Below are 17,147 nucleotides of genomic sequence, written 5' to 3'. Positions count from 1 at the left end.
CTGGGAGTCTGCTTTCCCATATGCAGTGCCTAAGCAGACAGTATATCATCCAAATCACTGAAAGATGTGAACTGGGAATGATGATACGGTTTCTGATTACAGATTCACCACCCCACCAGGAAGTGGTAATTCTATGGAAAGGATTCATAAGCTAGGTCCCTGCCCACATGGCTGGATGGAACTATACATAGAAAAGCGGGTTCCTCATACCAAAGATACAGTTGAAGTAATTTGGCACTGAGATAGGGATAACTTTTGAACGCTGCCCATTCAGTCTCTAACACAAATGTACAGCAATTCTTCTTTCATGGAGCTATTCAAAATTATTCTATCTATCCAAATTAATTGTGGCTGTGGCTTTGCCCCCAAAAACTTTACCTTGTTTCTTTGATGTAAAATAGGCATCTGAATCATAAAGTTTAACATCCTTACATGATATAAACTCCCAGTATTCTTTGGATAAAAAGGTAGACCTTGAATAATGACCAGTTCCTTAGCAGTTGATGTTACAATTGACCCCCAAAAAAAGGAATTATGACCTGGATCTTAAGTTCTGATGGTCCTTGCTGCCCCCAATCAGGGGACCGCACTTTGGGTACTGAACAACATGCCTGCATTTATGCCTGTTTGCAGTGTCATGTGGCCAGCTTCACAGTGGCTTTGCAGAAAACCACCCTTGTTTTTTCACAAAAACATGTCAAAGGAAACAATGGGTTTGCTTAATGACCGTAGGGTGTCAACTTGCAAAGATTTCAAGTTGCCATGAAAAGAAGGGGGTTGGGGGAAAGCTGTTTCCCTAACTGAAAATACATTCCACAAATGTTTCTTTTACTGATTGTATCCTTGGCTACCGGAGTCAGATGGAGGGGTGTAGGGGTTACAAACCCCCAAAGTGATTAACTGGAGAATGTGATTTATGGCATGGCCAATGAGAAGGGGGGAACAGGGTCATGGATCTCAGTTCTGGTTGCAATGGAGTATTGCCAAGATGTCGCTTTTAATAAAGCTTTTATTGCTTTTGGACTTTGGCTCATGGCTCCTGAATGAATTAGGGTGCTTTTCAGAAACTTCACATAGGGTTTGCTAAATGATTCATTTTACAACTATTATGACTACAAAGGGCATTACAGTCATAACTTGAGGACTACCTATAATCAGGGGCGGATTACCATTACCGATGCTACTAGTGTGCTGTGTGCACAACTTCAGTTCTCTTGCATGTGTGGGCATCCCAGCGTGTCTTTGCTTCTGCGTATGAAGCAAAAATGCACTGAAATCTCACAACGGGATGTGTACGTGAGATTTCAGTGATTTGTTTTGCTTCCGTGCATGCGCAGAAGCAAAAAATAACCGAAATTGCACAAGCGCATCTCTTCGCAAGATTTTGCTTCTGAACATGAAGCAAAACCTTCCTGGGATATACATGTGCACACAAGAGAACTGAAGCTGCATGTGCAGCGCACCATGAACTACTGGTACTCCATCTTCTACCGTAGCGGTAGCAACCCACTACTGCCTGTAAGTAAAATTGGTTTAAATAAGGTTTAGGCTTCAAACAAGACAAGGAAACCACCACAGGACAGGCTTGGCTACTGAATCATGTTACGTAAGCTTTTTATGATTTCCAAATAAATAGAAAACTATAAAGCACAGCCTGCAATTAAGAATTTCTTTTGAATTATCTAGATTTTCCAGAGCTACGTATTCAATCTCAGCATGCTTTTATTCTAAATTATTTTAATCGGCCACAATAGATTTGTGCATATTTGGTTACTGACTGCAACCCAAGTTCATGCTATTCAAATCATCCAAAGCAAATACTTTCTTACAGATGCAAGTGCTTTCCCCAGCGCATCGCCTGTCTGTGAACTTCCTGCAGCTCCGCTTCCTCTGCTTGCTGAAAAACAAACCCAAAAACAAAACAAAAAACATACACATGAAGACAGGAAAATAAATCTGTTTTCCATACGCTGCACCCATATCCATAACTCAGCTGTATTTTAAGGGTGAGTTGTAGGAATCGTAATTAAGCAGTACTGTTATTAATTATGGTGGATTTGATACATCTCAAACATACCTCTCATATTTCATGTTCAAAATGTTTTTGTCGCAAGCTATTTCAATCTAGTCTTCTTTCTGTGGTGAGTGAGATACAGAGCAAAGCTGGCTGAGGAACTCTGGGAATTGAAGTCCACAAGTCTTAAAGTTACCAAGGTTGGAGACCTCTGCCCTAGATGTTTCATTTTGCCATTCTCATTTGGTGAAAGAACACAAGGCCTTATTCAACTGCCTTCAAACGTACAGGTATGGGAGACTGAAATCAGCACAATTCTATATTGTGTCCAAAGTAAAGATTTACTCGTTGTCTCTATCCTACATTTAATCATGTTGAAGAAGCCAAATGTCTTATGTCTGTCCTTTGAGGCAGATAACATCAGGAAGCAAAGGCCACAAGAATTACAGTGATACCTCGTCTTACGAACTTAATTGGTTCCGGGACGAGGTTTATAAGGTGAAAAGTTTGTAAGACGAAACAATGTTTCCCATAGGAATTGATGGAAAAGTGATTAACGCGTGCAAGCCCAAAACTCACCCCTTTTGCCAGCTGAAGTGCCTGTTTTTGCACTGCTGGGATTCCCCTGAGGCTCCCCTCCATGGGAAACCCCACCTCCGGGCTTCCATGTTTTTGTGATGCTGCGATTTCGCTGAGGCTTCCCTCGCTGGGAAACCCCACCTCCGGACTTCCGTTGCCAGCGAAGTGCCCATTTTTGCGCTGCTGGGAATCTCCTGCAGCATTGCAAAAACACAGAAGTCCGGAGGTGGTGTTTCCCATGGAGGGGAGCCTCAGGAGAATCCCAGCAGCGCAAAAACAGGCGCTTCATTGGCAACAGAAATCCGGAGGCGGGGCAACCCACTGGCGGTGGCTTGGGTTTGTAAGGTAAAAATAGTTTGGAAGAAGAGGCAAAAAAAAATGTTAAACCCCGGGTTTGTATCTCGAAAACTTTGTATGATGAGGGGTTTGTAAGGCGAGGTATCACTGTATATCATTAGAAGGTATAATAACAGAATCTTGAAACCCTGAGAAATCTTGCTTTTATACTAAAGGAGAAAGCAAACAAAATAATCTTGAGTTTTTTCCCCTCACCCCCCTCCTGCCTATCTGGGCTATGTAGAGGTTTGCACAACAATCCCCTCTTTAAAGCCATCTCCATGTCTGCTTAAAACTTGGATCAAAATTACTCCAAATAAGTCATTCTACAAATCTGAAATAAACTCTCACTGGGAATATCTGACTTTATAGAGTTGCAATTGTGTGGAAAAAAATATGACAGGGCGGGGAAGTGGAGGATACTGCCTTGAGCTCCAGTACAAAAGATGAGATATTATCTAATAAATAAATAAATAAATTTCACAGCCGGCTTTTCAGAACCAAGAACAACACAGAGAGTTACTTCTGAGTAGTTCCTTTATTGTTGCTTGCCTACAAATATAATCTTGACAAATTGTAGCAATTATCTGCCATAAGTATATTGTGTGAACTGTTCGGGAGTGTCCGATCATGTTCTCCTGTCCACCAGACATTCCAAGCCCTCTTCCCTCTGGGAAAAATCCCCTTTCTCCTGTGATTCCAGACTTCAGTCAACCACACTGCTTCATGTAACATGCAAAGCGAACAGATGGCTTTGCATAAGATAATTCAAACATTATTTGAGTGATCCCATTGTGATCCACACATAATGCCAATGGAGTGGGGTCAAGAAAACGGTGTGCATTTGTCTATGAACTCATCAGGAATAGAGCTCAACTCAAAGACTTTAGCTTTATGAACTCATGGTGCGACCTCAAGCCCTGTGGTTCTGTGCAACTCAAATAACATCATCAAACCCATAGCATGGGGGAGCTAATAATTAATCCCATCCTTTTAAATGTGCACACACACAAAAATCTATACCAGAATGTTAAATGCAACTATTTTCATAAGGGTGAAATTATAAAGGTGATATTACAATAATTATAATCCCCATGTTTCTGACATAATGTCTAAATAATTGTCTGTATTAATGGATTTGTTTGTGGGTGCCCTTTGTATGAAATCTTTTGTGTATGCCAAGGTTACACAAAAAAATGTTGTATACGTGCTTCACAGTCTTCACTGGCAGAAATGTAATGGGTTTTTGCAATCTAGAGCTAGCTATATCAAGCAAGCAAACAAAAATAGAGGATTATTCTCAGTTAATAAATGCAACATCCAGCCTGTTCACCAACTTGAATAGTAGCAACAAGTACATCCAGGAAATAGAAAACTTGAGCCAATTTGATATTTTCGTCAGATAAGATGTATTGACACAGCAGGATAAAATTCATGTCCCTCTTGTGCCATATAACAGTTTAGCACCCCACTGCACGGGAAGCTTAACACACTAGTAAAAAAAAATTAAGTGCAGTATTATGTGACTGTTCCCATAATAAAATCACAGTAAAAACCAAGGCTTCAAGGGAACCCGCACATCATGTTCCCACTAAAAAAGCCACATACTGCTATGTATCTTGCAATTCAAAAATGTCATTTAAAGTGAGAGTAGAAAGTGGGATTAATACATGAATGAGGCAGATCTTCTGGACTAATCTTTAGCATATGTTACATTAAATCTTTCTTAGTAAGTGGCTGCTTAAAGGCTCTGAATTTTTGAAAACACACAGAAAATACTTTGCATAGATTGAAGCATCGCTTAAGTTAATATCTTCCAGGTTTTGTTTTGTTTTAAATGCCTTCGAGTCTGTGTTGATTTCTGGCGACTGCCTGGACCAGTTCTTGTATTTATCATGGCAAAATTTTTAGAAGGGGTTGCCTTACCCACTGCACCCAAGTGCTTCTGTTTTAATATCCACCTGGACAATTAAAACTCTTCAACACCACCGATAACACAACTACTCTCCAAAAAGACCTTGACGCTGTTTCTGAGTGGTCTAACACATGGCAACTCCAAATCTCAACTAGCAAATGCTCTGTCCGACACATTGGGAAGAAGAATCTGAACTCCAAATACGAACTGAATAATCAAATTAGCACAGATAATCCCCACTCGGTTAAAGACCTTGGTATACTAATAACAAAAGTTTTAAGTGCCAAAGCCCACTGCAACAATATAGCCAAGAAGGCTTCAAGAGTTGTAAACCTAATCCTACGTAGCTTCTGGTCTGGCAATCTCACACTACTTACCAGAGCTTACAAAACTTTTGCCAGATCCATCCTTGAATACAGCTCATCTGTTTGGAACCCATATCGCATCTCAGACATTAACACCCTTGAAAATGTCCAAAGATACTTCACCAGAAGAGCCCTTCACTCCTCCACTCAAAACAGAGTACCCTATGAGACTAGACTTTCAATCCTGGGCCTAGAAAGTTTAGAACTAAGACGCCTTAAACAAGATCTAAGTATTGCCACAAGATCATATGCTGCAATGCCCTGCCTGTCAGTGACTACTTCAGCAAAATGTATTTGCTTAATGACCGCCACAATAACAGGTAATAAAAACTGGCATCACAGTCGTGCGTTGAGGACTGACCACTCAATAGTGGACTCCATAGTGTCATCCCCAAACCCCCAACACTTTACCCTTAGATTATCTACAGTTGACCTATCCAGATTCCTAAGAGGTCAGTAAGGGGCGAGTACAAGTGCACTAGAGTGCCTTCCGTCCCCTGTCCTATTGCTCTCCTATATCTCCTATACCTTTCTTCTATTCCTATATCTCTTCTTCTATTCTTTCATTGATATGTTCTATTACTATATCTTCTTTTCTATTCTTTCTTAGATATATTTTACTATGAGTATCTCCTCTATAACCTTCATCATGTATTTTACTATGTGTATATAGATATATACCCACTAAAACCCTCATTGTGTATTGGACTAAACAAACAAACAAACAAACAGACAGACAAACAATTTCCTTTTCCTTGGTCTCCAATTTTCTCTTAGGATATCACCAGTTAACAATTATTTTCTCTCCGAGTTTCTGTCCTTTTCCAGTTAACTTTTCCAGTTGACTTTGAGATAGCAGCCAAGTATGAAATTTAATAATACAAGTTTACTTTCTTGGAGAGCAAAATCAGAGCAGGCAAATAAAAAAGGGGCTGGATTATTCACAGATCAAACTCTAATCCTACGCTCATGTTGACTTGAGTTTCCAGCCAGTATAGCAAGAACTTCAACCAAATATCCTTTTAAATCTGTGACTACATGAAAGAACCGTTGTACATACCTGAACGGTCTTCTCAGTGCTCTGGAAGGAGAGTCCATCATGGGTTGTTAACCAATCCTATTGGTAGAGACTGAGTTAATTTAAATAATTAATTAACTGGCACCGCCCCCTTAGCAGCCCCCATGAGCCAGTTTTAAAAACGAAGACAATGTAAATCAGAAAATTTTTATTAACTTCATAACCAAACAATAAACTGTAACAGTCCCAGCACTCCGGCGACCTGGCCAAACACCATGCCGGGTGGGTATGGACTCTCCTTCCAGAGCACTGAGAAGACCGTTCAGGTATGTACAACGGTTCTTCTCCATTGACTCTGGAAGGAGAGTCCATCATGGGATATACCAAAGATCAAGTCCCCTGGGAGGGAAAAGGCTGGGCCGAGGTCGTTGGAGTGACACACACTCGCTGTAAGACACGCCTGCCAAAGGAAGCCTCCGCCGAAGCCCATGAGTCCAGTTTATAATGGCGTATAAAAGTAGAAGAGGAGGCCCAAGTAGCGGCACGACAGATATCCTCCAAGGAAGCTTGCGTTGACCAAGCCGCTGAAGCAGCCGCACTTCTGGTGGAATGGGCCAGGACCCCGGCGGGGGGAGACTGAGATCTCGATGCATAAGCCTCCGCAATGCAATCTTTAATCCAGCGACTAAGGGATTGCGAAGACACTGCAAGACCCATTGAGGTCTGAGCAAAGGAAACAAAGAGTCTTTCTGTCTTTCGAAAAGGCGCTGTCCTCCTGATATAGAGCTTCAAGGCTCTTCGGACATCGATCTTGTGCCAACGAAGTTCAGAGGGATGTTGACCATGTGTGCAGAAGTCTGGTAGAACCAGTTCCTGCCGTCTGTGAAAATCGGAATTCACCTTCGGGATAAACGAAGGGTCCAACCGGAGCACCACTCTGTCCGGATGGAACACACATAAGTCTGGCCTGACGGAAAGTGCTGACAACTCCGAGACTCTACGGGCAGATGTAATCGCCACCAAAAACAATGTCTTTATTGATAACAGTCTATAGGAGATCGACCGCATTGGCTCAAAGGGGGGTCCCGTGAGGGCCCGTAACACTAGGGTGAGGTCCCATGTCGGGAATCTCCTTACCGGAGGAGCGTGTTGGTTAATAGCTCCTTTGATGAAATCTCTCACCCATGGATGTTGAGCTAAAGACCGGAATTCTGATACACGGACGATAGTGGACAGGGCCGCCACCTGTCTTTTCAAAGTGTTGGGGGCTAAACCCCGCTCAATGCCTGATTGGAGAAATTCAAGAATTGCAATGAGCGAGGCCTGCTTTGGATCACAATGACGGGCCGAACAAAATCTGCAGAAGGCTGCCCACGTTGCCTGGTATATCCGCACTGTCGATGGCCGACGAGCCGCCTGCATAGTCGCAATGACAGTGTCCGGTAGGTGTTGCTGCACTAGTCGTTCCCGCTCACACGCCAGGCGGTTAACTGGAACCATTGAGGCTCCGGGTGACAAATGGAGCCCTGAGTGAGGGAGACTAGGCGATCCGGAATCCTCCAAGGAGGGGACACTGAGAGAGCTACCAGGTCCGCGAACCAAGGTCGACGGGGCCAATATGGCGCCACTAAGATGACCTCCGCCGCCTCCTGAATTATTTTGTCCAGCACCCGTTGCAGTAGACACGTTGGGGGAAAAGCATACAGTAGGCCGCTGGGCCATGGAGACAAGAGAGCGTTGACTTTTTCCGCCCTCGGTGAAGGGAACCGTGAATAAAACCTCACCAGCTGCGTGTTGGCTTGAGATGCAAAGAGGTCCACCAGAGGAGTCCCGAAACGTTGACTTATCAGGTGAAATACTCCGGGATCCAGTCTCCACTCTCCGGGGTCCAGGGTAGATCTGCTCAGCCAGTCTGCCTGAACGTTGCTGGTCCCGGCTATATGTTCGGCCGACAGAGAGGCTAAACGGGGTTCCGCCCAGTCGAAGAGAGCCGCTGACTCGACCATTAAGCGAAGCGACTTCGTTCCCCCTTGATGATTCAGGTGGGCCCTGGTAGCAACATTGTCGGTCAAGACCAACACATGCTTGCCCAGAACCCAAGGGAGGAAGGCCTGAAGAGCCAGAAAGACAGCCCTGAGCTCCAAAAAGTTGATGTTGATTGGGCTCAGATCTTCCGGAGACCAAAGGCCCTGGGCCATGTGTAGCCCCATGTGGGCCCCCCAACCGGACAGACTGGCATCCGTTGTGAGGATTAAGCGGTCCCGGTTGCAGAAGAAGGTTCCGTTGTCTAAGGCAGGGGAAGTCCACCAGCCCAACGACGCCTTGACCGAGGAAGGAAGGTGAACTGATTTTTGAGAGTGACTCAGTTTGGCCTTTTGCCAAGGTAGAAGAAACCATTGAAGGGCCCTGAGATGATGACGGGCCCAAGGTACAATGCCGATAGCGGAAACAAGGGTGCCCAGGAGCTTGGAAAGGAATGCGAGAGACACCCGATGTTGTTGCCGAAGATGTGAAATCAATTGTCGGATGTTTGCCATCCTTTCTGGAGACAAAGTCACAGTCCCTGTGGAGGTGTCTATCATGGAACCCAGGTGCAACAGCCTGGCTGTCGGAAGAAGATGACTTTTTTCCTCGTTGATTGTGAACCCATGGGATTCCAACGTGTGTCTGGTAACTGCCAAATCTGCCAGCGCCCTCTGGGAGGAACTGGACAGGATAATGAGATCGTCCAGGTATGCCAGAACACGAATACCCTGGGATCTGATTTCCGCCGTCAGAACGTCGAGCAACTTTGTAAAGGTGCGAGGGGCCGACGACAGGCCGAACGGCATTGCCCTGTACTGATAGTGAGAGCCTCCCAGGGCGAACCGGAGAAACCTCCGATGAGACTGTAGGATGGGCACATGCAGGTAGGCCTCTTTTAAGTCTATGGAGGTTAATAGGTCTCGCATTCGAATTGCGGCCAAGATGGTTTGAAGGGAATGCATCCGGAATCGCCGATATTTGATATAAGTATTGAGGTGCTTTAAATTGAGGATCATGCGAACCCCTCCCGATGACTTTGGCACAAGGAAGACCTTTGAATAAAAGCCGGTACCTATCTCGTGCCTGGGCACCTCCTCTATTGCCCGGATCTCCAACAAATGGGCAACCTCTTGCAGAAGCTGAGACCTCTTCAGGGGGTCCCGCTGAACTGGGCACTGCACATAACGGTAAGGAGGGGGCTGCAGGAACTCCAAGCGCAAGCCCTGGGAGACAGTTGCTAACGCCCACCTGTCGGAGGATGTAGTCCGCCAGGCGGCTTCGAAAAACCGAAGTTTTCCTCCCAGGGGTTGTTGAAGAGAGTCACTTAGAGCGCTTGAAGCCCCTCTGGCTGCCACGAAAGGGGCGTCTCGACTGTTGATACCCTCTTTGGCGATCCTGGAAGGGCGCTCTATCTCCCCGAAACGTGTTGGAGTTATATGGGGTCTGAGAGTAGGGTCTTGCATTCTGACCCGCTGGAGCAGAAGAGTCCCACCGAAAGGGCGGCCTGCGCTGGTAGGGAGTATAGCGACGCTCCTGGCGCCGGTAGGCTCTGGGGAGGGACTTTCTTTTATCCTTGTCTTCAACAAGGACTGGATCTAACGCCTCCCCAAAAAGCTTTTCCCCTTGAAAAGGAGCCGAGGCCAGGTTCCATTTGGACTTGAGGTCCGCTGGCCAGCTCCGCAGCCAGAGTAGGCGCCTTGATGATAGCGTTGCTGCCATACTCCTGGCCGAAAACTTGGCAGCATGCAGAGTGGCGTCTGCTGAAAACTCCGCTGCTGCCAACAGCTTCCCAAGATCCTGTCGCAAGCGACCCTCATCTGGTCCAAGTCTGGCCTGCATCTCCTGCAGCCAGACGATAGATGCACGGGTGAAAAAGGAAGCAGCCGCCGCTGCTCGAAATCCCCAGCTCGCCATCTGGTGGGTTTTTCGGATCAACACCTCTGCCTTTCTGTCCTCAGGCTTTAGGCTATCGCCTGTCTCAGAGGGCACTAAAGACTTAGAAATCAGCTGCATGACAGGCTGGTCTATAGGAGGGAATTCCAATAATTTTTCTACCTCCTCATCACATGTGTAGAATCTTCTCTCTACTGCAGAGGGGCCCTGAGCGGCAGCTGGATGTTGCCAGGGTCTTTTGACACTTTGCAGGATTATATCAGAGGATGGGATGTGCTCTGACTCAGGCTGGGGTTCTTTAAAGAGGACTGTAGCCGGTTTTGTCCCATCTGTGGGATTTGCTGCTTTTTCAGGGCCTGGCAAATCGACAGTCTGTTTTGCTTTATGAAGCAATACCCTGAAAGTTGAGGCCTTAAAGAGCCCAGCAGCCACAGGCTGCTCTGGTGGTGTCTCATCATCAGAGAGCTCATAGTCCTTTTCAATTTCCTCTGACGGGCTGGCCTCCTCAGCCCAAGACCCCAAGCCTGAGGGGGGCGGTGCGCACCACAGGTTTCTTGATTGCACCTGGCGAGGCTGCTGCGTAACTTGTTGCACCCCCGCCGCCATCCCCTGAGTGTAGGCATTATTAATTAAATCCTGAACCGAAGGGGACATCTGAGGCCAAGTATCTGGTTGAGGCCTAATCCCTGTAGAAGCCCAAGGCTCAGGTGGACCACGAAGCCCTGTTGCTGTTGGCGTGAAGGTGGCTGAGGGTCCCTGGCCGCTCCTTAGAGACTGACTTGCTGACCCTGGCCTAGGCTGAATAGGGCCAGGAGAAGGGAGCACCTGAGGCATAATTGGCATCTGTCTGTCTGGAGACCAATCGTGGTCTGACATCACCTCTGCTGGTTTTACAGTGGGATTAACAGTGGAAGTGTCCCTGGCCAGGGGCAAATACTGCGCAGACAGAGGAGAGATGGTCAAGGGGGTGTGAAGGGCCGCCTCCAACCTCTTTTCCAAGGCCTGAATCCGTTTTTCAGCCTCCTTAAGTGAGGAAGAGGAGTGCTGGGCCTTGGCCTTGTCCTTGGACCTAGCTTTGGCCTTGGGAGCCGTGCTGGGAGAGGGCAGCTTCACTGGAAGTGACTGATCTTCCATTGTACTCACGGATTAGAAATTGCTGACAGCTTTCTTCACCAAAAAACGAGCACAAAATGGCGATCCGACACCCCTGGGCCTTGCGCATGCGCAGAATAGCCCAGCTCCTGTTGTTCGCGCCCAGCAACAGAGCGGAGAGCAACTTTTTCCCGCCTTGCCACAAAATGGCGGGCGCGAGAGCCACTGTAAAAGAGACTTGCACTTTTTTGTGCTGCTGGCTCCTCGCCTCACCCTTATGGGGGGGGGGCAATCCCCCCCAGGGACATCAGCCTCTCTCCAGCCAGCCCCGCACTTCCAACATCTTTTTTTTTTTTTTTTTCACTTTTCGCCGAATCGGCGATCCAGGAAACGGCTTCGGCGGCGGCGGCTTCGGCGGCGGCTTTTTTTCGAGCCGCCGAACAGCTGAGAGGCGCTGGCGCCCAGCCAGCTTTTCAAAATCGCTGTTTCTGGGGAATCGGAGCTTCCCCCAAGCCTCCCAGTGGGGGGGGCGGACCCCCCCACCTTCGGCTCGCAGCCGGGTCTGGCCTCGGAGGCCAGGGACCCCAGGCTGTGACGCTCCTCGCTTGGGGTGGTACCCGCTGAGGGAAGGGGCCCCCGAGGAGATAAAACGGTGGGGGAGTGCCCACGGAGGGCAGAGACCCCTTACAGGAACCTTTGAAGTCACCTGTAGAAACATAAGAAAAACCATTAAAACTGTCAAAAACAATTTTTTTAAAATTAATTAATTAAATAATTAATTAAATAATTAAATAATCTAAACAAATTTAATCAATTTTAATTAAACCATATATGTCACAACATGAGGTAACTCAGGAGAAAAAACTCAAACGTCTCTACACTTAGACTGAGTTTTTAAAACTGGCTCATGGGGGCTGCTAAGGGGGCGGTGCCAGTTAATTAATTATTTAAATTAACTCAGTCTCTACCAATAGGATTGGTTAACAACCCATGATGGACTCTCCTTCCAGAGTCAATGGAGAAAGCAAAGTTTTCTTCTGTGATATCTGTAAGGTCTTTCCCCAGAAAACAGACGAGGAGAAACTGACAGGGCTCACGTTCTTCGATTTAGTAAGAACCCTACAACTCACCCATTATACTTTCTGTTCCATTTGCTGGAGGTGTACAGGAAGAAGCACTGTAGTGGGTTGGGGCACTGCGATGGAAAGTGGACATTGGAGGAAGACTGGAATTGATGTCTGCTGAGGAGTGTGATGGATAGCTCTGCGGCAAATAGCAGGGAAAGATAACAGTTCATTTAGCAGGTGGTGGTTGTACAGAGTTGCTGATTTTCATTCATAGAAACATAGAAGACTGACGGCAGAAAAAGACCTCATGGTCCATCTAGTCTGCCCTTATACTATTTTCTGTATTTTATCTTAGGATGGATATATGTTTATCCCAGGCATGTTTAAATTCAGTTACTGTGGATTTATCTACCACGTCTGCTGGAAGTTTGTTCCAAGGATCTACTACTCTTTCAGAAAAATAATATTTTCTCATGTTGCTTTTGATCTTTCCCCCAACTAACTTCAGATTCTGTCCCCTTGTTCTTGTGTTCACTTTCCTATTAAAAACACTTCCCTCCTGGACCCTTTAACATATTTAAATGTTTCGATCATGTCCCCCCTTTTCCTTCTGTCCTCCAGACTATACAGATTGAGTTCATTAAGTCTTTCCTGATACGTTTTATGCTTAAGACCTTCCACCATTCTTGTAGCCCGTTTTTGGACCCGTTCAATTTTGTCAATATCTTTTTGTAGGTGAGGTCTCCAGAACTGAACACAGTATTCCAAATGTGGTCTCACCAGCGCTCTATATAAGGGGATCACAATCTCCCTCTTCCTGCTTGTTATACCTCTAGCTATGCAGCCAAGCATCCTACTTGCTTTCCCTACTGCCTGACTGCACTGTTCATCCATTTTGAGACTGTCAGAAATCACTACCCCTAAATCCTTCTCTTCTGAAGTTTTTGCTAATACAGAACTGCCAATGCAATACTCAGATTGAGGATTCCTTTTCCCCAAGTGCATTATTTTACATTTGGAAACATTAAACTGCAGTTTCCATTGCTTTGACCATTCATCTAGTAAAGCTAAATCATTCATTCATTCATTCATTCACTCACTCACTCACTCACTCACTCATCAAGTTTATGTAACGCTGGGCAGCCTCAAAATTTTAAAAAAATATTATATTGATTATCCACAAATGAGAATTCAAGAAATTCTGTACCTAACATATATAGTAAGCAAGGATTGCATGAAAACACCAGGCTCAGAGAGCACCAAGGACCCCATAGTTCAGCCCTTGGCTACAAAGATTCTCTTGATATAATCAAAGAGTTGGAAGGAGCCTTAGAGGTCATCCAATCCAACCCCATTTTCCCTGGAGCATCTCTGACAAGAGACCATCCAGCCATCATCTGAAAACCTCCAGTAACAGAGAAACTTACTGTACCACTTTCACTTAAAAGCTTGTTCTACTGGCTGATAATTATTAAAAAAAAAAACCCATTCCACCTTCCATAGCAGCAACAACGCAATCAAATCAGCCATTTGATCGGCTCTACCTCCATTCATAATACCTAAATCTGCTCACAAAACCACGTTTTTAGGGCCTTTCAGAAAAAGAAGTAGGATGCAGGCCAAGTGTATCTTGGGGGAGTGATGTCCCATAAACAAGGTTCATTGTACGATGAACCACTATTTTTAGGAGATCTCTTACTGCCCGTAAACAACCTTGATCACCCAGCTTGGATAGAAAGGTAGACTATAAAAAAGCAATTCAGTGACATCTCCCTGGGGGGCTTTATTTTTGGAGGGTTGTACCCTTCCTTCATCCTAAAATCTTTGATATGTAGCTGAGAGACCCAAAGGCATAAGGTACAGCGTGACCTGCACCAGAACATAAGAAGAGTGGATCAAAGAACAAAACTCCATTGTGAGGCTGTAAAAATTGTTCACATTTATGTCAGTGAAGGCTGTTTTAAAGATTGTCACGCAAAGAAGCATCTTCAAAGGCAAAAAGAAAAAGAAAGCATCCTCTAGACAGGGTTCTGCTGTATAGAGTTAGCTCTGCTTGGCCTCCTCCTCATTTTGCAATTAGGATTTAAAGTCTCACACATGTGGCAAAAAAGATTTTATTTTTAAACCACAAAATATACAGAGGTGTCGCTCTCTCAGTGTGTGCGTGTTGTCCATGAAATGACACCATATTTCTTCATTTATAATTCTGCTTTTGTCAAATGGTTTTATTTTGAGCAGTGAAATCCATGGTTCTTCTCTTCCAACAGAGATTAGAATTGAATATACAGTAATTCTTTTATTGGCCAGGTGTTGATTGGACACACAATGAATTTGTCTTTGGGGCATATGCTCTCAGCGTACATAAAGAAAACATGCATTTGTCAATAATCATTGACAAATCAAATAATCAAATAATCATTGACAAATCAATAATCAAATTGAACGGGTCCAAAGACGGGCTACAAGAATAGTGGAAGGTCTTAAGCATAAAACGTATCAGGAAAGACTTAATGAACTCAATCTGTATAGTCTGGAGGACAGAAGGAAAAGGGGGGACATGATCGAAACATTTAAATATGTTAAAGGGTTAAATAGGGTTCAGGAGGGAAGTGTTTTTAATAGGAAAGTGAACACAAGAACAAGGAGACACAATCTGAAGTTAGTTGGGGGAAAGATCAAAGGCAACATGAGAAAATATTATTTTACTGAAAGAGTAGTAGATCCTTGGAACAAACTCCCAGCAGACATGGTTGGTAAATCCACAGTAACTGAATTTAAACATGCCTGGGATAAACATATATCCATTGTAAGATAAAATACAGGAAATAGTATAAGGGCAGTCTAGATGGATCGTGAGGTCTTTTTCTGCCGTCAGACTTCTATGTTTCTATGTTTCTATCATGAGGCACAACATTAAAGATTGTCATAAGCATGTCTATGTTTCTATGTTTCTATCATGAGGCACAACATTAATGATTGTCATAAGCATCAAATAAGCAATCAGGAAGCAATCAATATTAATAAAGGTACAAGCAACAAGTTACAGCCATACAGTCATAAGTGGGAGGAAATGGGTGATAGGAAAGATGAGAAAAAAACTAGTAGTAATAGTAGTGCAGACTTAGTAAATAGTTTGACAGTGTTGAGGGGATTATTTGTTTAGTAGAGTGATGGCGTTCAGGAAAAACTGTTCTTGGAGAGGTAAATAGATAACAACTTGCCAGACTAGTTAATAATGTGGCTTGTTGATATAAATTATTAAAGGTGGCATATTAAAATCTAACATTGCAGTATGCACAACCACATTTATTTTGCTCTACATTTAAATAATTCTTTTTGATACACAATGAAATCTTTTTTAAAAAAAAATTAGTCTAATATTGAAATTTTGAAACTCTTTAAAAATAGTTTTAACGGTCATGGTGGTGCAGTGGTTAAAATGCAGCATTGCAGGCTAACTCTGCCCATTGCTAGGAGTTTGATTCTGACCAGTTCAGAATAGTTTGACAGTGTTGAGGGGATTATTTGTTTAGCAGAGTGTTAATGTGAGTGTGTGAAAGAAAAGTGGTTTAAGTTGCTTAACGGTTTGTCTTTATGTTTGTGGCACACACGGGTTGACACACAGTGCTGACTGGTAGCCTTACCAAGCGGTCATGAGGATGAAGACTGCAATAGCTACTGGACTGTGGAAGATGAGATGAGTTGGCCAACATGCCTCCGTATCCAGGAGGATTCATTCCACTGGATGAGTTCCACGGATCACTGCTGTGATGGCCGTCTGTAAAAATGTAGAAAAGAAAATATAGCTTCTCTGTAAAGACTCGGTTCTCTGACCAATGTTCCAAGGTTGTGTTTTTAGTAAATGTTAAAATTAGCATTTGAACAGGGGGTTGATGAATGTATCACAGTGTTGGGTAGCAGTTTACAATAAAAGATAGCAATTGGACCAGATTATCTCAGGGACCGCCTTCTGCTGCACGAATCCCAGTGACCAGTTAGGTCCCACAGAGTGGGTCTCCTCCGGGTCCCGTCAACTAAACAATGCTGCTTGGCGGGACCCAGGGGAAGAGCCTTCTCTGTGGCGGCTCCGGCCCTCTGGAACCAACTCCCCCCAGAAATTAGAATTGCCTCCACCCTCCTTGCCTTTCGTAAGCTACTTAAAACCCACCTCTGCCGCCAGGCATGGCGGAATTGAGATACTCTTTCCCCCTAGACCTTTACAATTTTATGCATGGTATGTCTGTATGTATGTTTGGGTTTTATATTAATTGGTTTTTAATTGTTTTTAGTATTGGATTATTATTGTACACTGTCTTGTTATTGCTGTTAGCCGCCCCGAGTCTCCGGAGAGGGGCGGCATACAAATCCAATAAATAAATAAATAAATAAATAAAATCGCAAGTGGGAAGCCGGGCTTTTATTCTTCTCCACACTAATCTTATATAACTACATGAGCATGTTTTTTTATAAAAGATTTTCTACATTTCTGAAATCACCACTGATTAGTCAGAGATATTCTGTGCAGTTTTAAAAAACATTTGTGCTATTTTTATCAGAAACCCACATAGTTGTGACCTATATTGTTATTAATCCTCGCTCGATAAAACTGGAATCTAACATGTTTTTTTTTAAAGAGCATTTAAATAAGAGTCTAAGTAGATTCTGGGGTTTTATTTTAGCACATAAATACACAAATATTTTGATTCCAGGACTTGACTTTTTGGCCAACTTCATATCCAAATGTCATATATAAAATATTTATGAATCAGAACAAGAGACATCTATGATTTAGGGGATGCTCAGAAACTTTCTCCGTAGACAGATATTTACCAACAAAAGCTAA

General features: G+C 44.3%; 1 protein-coding gene across 22 annotated transcripts in view; it reads right to left on the bottom strand.

The window, feature by feature from the left end:
- The window catches only part of TCF4 (transcription factor 4), a 557,076-nt gene that overhangs the window by 71,970 nt on the left and 467,959 nt on the right, over positions 1–17,147 (bottom strand). For all 22 annotated transcript variants that reach the window (XM_070743535.1, XM_070743531.1, XM_070743524.1 and 19 more), the window contains 3 exons: positions 15,949–16,082; positions 12,368–12,500; positions 1,830–1,897 (listed from right to left, as the gene is read on the bottom strand). In XM_070743535.1, coding sequence (XP_070599636.1) covers positions 1,830–1,897; positions 12,368–12,500; positions 15,949–16,082 — 335 coding nt within the window. The remainder of the gene's footprint in view (positions 1–1,829; positions 1,898–12,367; positions 12,501–15,948; positions 16,083–17,147) is intronic.

The sequence above is a fragment of the Erythrolamprus reginae genome, chromosome 2, assembly GCF_031021105.1.
Source record: "Erythrolamprus reginae isolate rEryReg1 chromosome 2, rEryReg1.hap1, whole genome shotgun sequence".
NCBI lineage: Eukaryota > Metazoa > Chordata > Lepidosauria > Squamata > Dipsadidae > Erythrolamprus > Erythrolamprus reginae.
Note: the sequence above shows the minus strand (reverse complement) of the source record. Positions and strands in the feature narration are given on the sequence as shown.